Source organism: Penaeus vannamei, chromosome 6 (assembly GCF_042767895.1).
Source record: "Penaeus vannamei isolate JL-2024 chromosome 6, ASM4276789v1, whole genome shotgun sequence".
NCBI lineage: Eukaryota > Metazoa > Arthropoda > Malacostraca > Decapoda > Penaeidae > Penaeus > Penaeus vannamei.
The window spans coordinates 26,606,426-26,611,574 of NC_091554.1; the positions used below are offsets into that span (position 1 = coordinate 26,606,426).

Consider the following 5,149-nt stretch of genomic DNA (forward strand, 5'->3'; position numbering starts at 1 on the left):
ACTTCAAGTACTTTACTGAAAGTAAGGGCAACAGTCAGCACAACTGAATAAGTTTACACTGTAATATAACTGAAAGCATTGTTCCTGTGCATAGGGGTGAATATAATAACAAATGCTTTATGTGATCAGGATATTGTCATTTTCTTCATATGGCATATGACACAATAGTTTTACTACCTTCATATTGCCAATAAATTGTAAATGCTGTTTATTTGATAATAAGAAAGTGATTATCAAATATCAGACAATTCTAACTTAATACTTTACCATAATGACTAAAACATACTATACAGGAGCTCTGAACACCTTCATTTATACCAACTTTCCTTAACATCTGTTGGCTAGTGCTAAATTTCAATCAACTATTAGTAACACTGTGGTACATTCAGTTTGTAACTTTATCTCAACTTACAACCTATATCAAAAGCATAGGCATGGCTTTTTATTACTGGTAGACTTTATATACATTACTGTAATCTACCTAAAAAGCTAAGCATCAATTACAGTGGCGGATCTACTGCAAAGCTAGCCCCTGAGCTGCCACATCAACTTTGAGTTTCAAAAAACTGTAATTGTAAAACACAAACAACCAATATGTCCTCAGGCTGTTTAATCACTAAAACAAACAAAGAACAACAGAATTATGGTTTTAAATGAAATATATAAAAGTATTCTCTTCCATATACTGTATAACTTTAAATTTCCACCTAGTAAAAACCTCCTGATACCCTTTGCCCACCCATGTAAAATATTCTTGATACACCAGTGATTCTTTTGTATACTATTCAAATAAATATCTTTACCACAATAATTAGACTAGCTTCCTGCAGTGAAAGGATTAATCTCAAGATCACAATAAAACTATCACTAATTACAAAATTGTAAACTTTTGGTCATTCCTAAATCCAGTTCCTTGAACTGATGAAATATCTTAACCCACTAGCAACGGTACATTTTCAAGCCGAAAATAATATTTTCCAGGCAGCTTCAAAATCAGCACACAGGCGAGTCCGGGAGCCTACCCGTTCACCTCCCGCCATGGGCGACAAAATCAGAGCGCAAGCTCCGATCTAGGATCACGCCAGCAGGACACCCATTAAAGTTTACTTTTCCGGGTGTCTCATATGTGTTACACCCATCCTAAGTGGTTTAAATCTTAAATCTTTCTTGTATCACTGAGCCTGAGAATTGAAGAGGTACTACAAGGTGCACTATGGGATATGTGACTCACTTTAACATGCTAGTGACAAACTAAATGCAAACCTGACTCAAGGGTTATTTTTCTTATAACTGATTCTGTAAACAAAACATACAAAACATCATAAAGCAATGTTAAAAACAATACAAGGTCATTAACCCCTTGGATCTGGTTGCTTCACAGGAATCACAAGGCCAAAACTATGGGCATATGGCTTATGTGAGCTGCCACTCTGATATGTGAGTGGCTTGTAAGCTGGGCACATGTAAACACTTGCGTGTGGTGACAAGTCTCTATGCCTCCCCTTTGCAATGTTATTTTCTCTTTTTCTGCATTTTTATTTGTTATTTATCTATTTATTTATTTATTTATTTATCTTATTATCTATCTATTTTTTGCCCTTTTTCCTTAGTCCATGTTTTCATTTGATTTACTTTATCCAGATGGTAATAGACTGTTCACTCTGCACAAACTCCATATCATCCCTCTAAGTAGTCCAAAACTCAGCACAAGAAAAATAAAAATGAATAACATTTTGTTATATGTTTGTATGTTTTTTCACCCACCTCTCAAGACAAATATTTCCTTATTTGTGATGGTAGTGTCATCCAGATCAAAGGGGTTAAATCAATCGATAAAGAAGGTTAAGAAACAATAAAGTATTACACAAAGACAACAAAATGTCTGGGTAGGATTACTTTTGTTAAACTAAGCCTTTAAATAAAGAAGCAAAAGTGAAAATAAAATCCACATAAAACTACAAAAATACTGGGAACCTTGATCACAGTAACACCCAAGTTATCACACTGGTAAGTCATCTGAGGAAGGCTGTGCTGATGTAGAAAGGGTTACACAAAACTAGCTCAGGATGTATTACTGAAATCCAACAATCACTTAAAATCAATACACTCTGTTAATCTTTGAGGGTATTAAATAGATTGTAATGAACTCCAGATAGGTAGCAGTAAAACAGGCTAGGCAAAGGGGAAGTACTATTGAAATCATGATACCTACTTACGTTGATTTCACCCTGTGTTTATTTGTAATGTTTATAAACACTAATAACTACATCTAGTATCAACTGTCTACTGACAAATGTAAAAGAAAATAAGAATAAGAAATACAGTACCTGTACAAGGCATTAGCATCAGCAAAGCGCTTGTTATCTACAATAAGATTGTACGCAATCTTTAGCTGGTTGTGCTGGTCCTCAGAGAGAAGAGCATTTTGTACCTCACTTGCACTAACTTGGAATTTCTGAAAAATCAGTAGTTCTTAAGAACTTGCACACTTCTGATATATGTTCACATATTTCAAAGCAAATAATTTGAAACTTCAGTAGAATATCGGAATACATCTACAACTTACATCACAGACTTCAGTTATGGCATCCTGATCAACAACAGAACTATCATGGTCATGAGGAGGTGGGAACAGATAAGCAGGAAGATCCTTTTGGAACCATTCATGCTTCCTGCAATATCAATAAATAGTTTAATAAAACATCTGCATAGAGATTAGATTGTAAATTATCAGTTCCTCAAAGAAAATTTTCATATATATAGGATACACATCAAATCTGACATTATAAATCTGACACATAAACACATATATATTCATGTATACTAACTTGATATCATCAATTGTAGCACGCTTCATAGGATCAACAACAAGCATGTGCAACAAGCAGCGAACAACACTCTGATTCAAATAATCTGGGATCTGGAATACACCAGCTGCCAATCCAAAGAAAAACATACATTTTACGAGAATATACATGAATGCTTAGTAACACGGATGTTTGTAGAAGCTAGTAAACTTTTACATAGGATATCAATAATGCATTTTGAAGACTATTTGTTATTGACTGTTTTTGCTTATGTTCTTATAAAATATTGGAATGTGTTTTTCCAGCAAAAAATTAGGAAATGGAATGATATAATCTGGACAAATTACAAAAAAAAAGAAAAAAAAAAAGAAAAAAAAATCAATGAAATACAAAAAATTACAATATTTTCTGTGAGCAAATGAAGAAAATAAGCAAATTAGAAAATATTTTGATACAAACACAAATTTTGATTCTCTACCCAAGGTGTTCTCTGGTAACTCTGGTACTTACATTTGATCTTTTTGAAGAGCGTTGGAACATGCTCATCGTCAAATGGTAGTGTACCACAAAGGAGAGCATACAGGATGATGCCACAAGACCATACATCCACCTGTGGTAATTGGACCATAATAATTTCTTACTCCACTTCAGGGAAAAGAGTAATGTGAGACTATTGTAAATATTTTTTGAGCCAACTGATTCTAACTACAAAGCAAATGTTTCAGCTTAATTGCAATCTTTTAGGGGGCATGGTCAACTTTCTTAACCCAATCGTGCAGGGTGTCACATATATGAGACACAGGAAAAAATAAACATTGCTGGGCGCCCCACCAGTGTGATGCTGTATCGGGGCTGCGCTCCGATGCAGCAGTGGCGCGCGACTGGGCGGATGGAATTTTTTTATTTTGGCTACAAATTGTACCCGGCGTGAGTGGGTAAAGGGGAAGAGTCGTCGGTACGATCACGAAATTTGTTATCCGAACCTGCTTGCTTTAGTTTTTTAGCTAGGTCAATATTTTTTTTACACAATGTGCATGGGTATGTGATGCTTGTATACAAGAAATTTGATTAAAAAAGCAGCGTAAATTTTTGCGCTTAAAAAAAAAAAGAGCGAGATGATAAAATTCAAAAATTATGCAATTCCTTATAGTTACTAATACTGCAGTTTCCTTCTGACCAGAGTTAGTCAATAAATAGGAGTACCAAATGTAGCATTTATGTAAATCTATCTGAAACGACAATGTTTCAGTTACCTTGCAAAAAATCGCCATTAATTTTTCTGTAAAAAATGTATTTGGTAGAAATAATACATGACAGCTACAGTTAGTAGATACGAACTGGACGATCATTTTGCAACAAGAATTATTAAAATTGCGTAATTACATACAAAGTTATCAATACTTTCATGCATGAAAATATGATTTTGAGAAAATAGCAGTTTTTGTCATTCATCTTCATTACACCATAAAGGTCATACCAACGATTACCAAAAGTGAATATCTACTTAGGCAATCCCTTGGCCTTTAATTGGAGTCCTGTGGTAGAGTGTCAGGCCTTGTTCAGGTAATTTTAGGTCATCTTTATGTCAAGGTTAGGTTATTTAGGTGGGAGTGTTCTCTGAGAAGTATACTTTCAGATGTCAAGGATCCTGGTCCCTCTATCATTTACATAATAAATTGTATATCATGCATTTCTGATATATAAATGACATATTATTAGGTTTTCAACAGCTTGAAAACAAAACGTGTACTCCCGAAAACTTTATCAATCGCACTGCTCTCCTGTCCTTGCTGCTGCTGCCTGCCTGCTGAACGCAGCCTAAACTATCGTCCAGCAGTATCATAACAAAGAAATTTGCAAAAACAGCCGAAAAAACGCTGAAAATACAAGAAAAACAAAGCATGAAGCAAAAAGGGGTGTGGCAGCACGAGGGCATTTAAATACCCCAGACCTTTAAACTGTGGAAAGGAGCGCGTTACGCATCTGGCAACCGGCGCCCTGGGTGCGTCACATGATCATGTATCCACACACAAAGTTTGAAAAAATTGTAATTTGTGAACTGTATTGACGACTCTTCCCCTTAAAGGGGAGGGCTATTTAAAGTAAATGAGTGCCTGTTTCTATATACATACTTTATTGGTATACCTTCATTGTCCAAGACAGAATGCCCTGTGTCACATTTCTTTCACTCTTGTGAGTGGGTATTTAACCCAATGCTGCCATGGATGGCATGCACACACATGCCATGCCAACAGGGAGTTTAGTTTATTCATTGTTTTAACACATATATGACTCCACAAGTGCTTAGTCACCAAGGAGTCAATTACTAATCCTATGCCACT

At 35.3% G+C, this 5,149-nt stretch overlaps 1 protein-coding gene across 1 annotated transcript in view; it reads right to left on the bottom strand.

Moving 5' to 3' along the window:
- Positions 1-5,149, bottom strand: part of AMPKalpha (AMP-activated protein kinase alpha subunit) — a gene marked incomplete in the record, with an annotated part of 29,217 nt that overhangs the window by 22,280 nt on the left and 1,788 nt on the right. Inside the window, 4 exon segments of the mRNA XM_070122794.1 lie at positions 2,328-2,455; positions 2,567-2,672; positions 2,829-2,934; positions 3,318-3,417. Of these exon segments, the coding sequence (XP_069978895.1) occupies positions 2,328-2,455; positions 2,567-2,672; positions 2,829-2,934; positions 3,318-3,417 (440 nt within the window).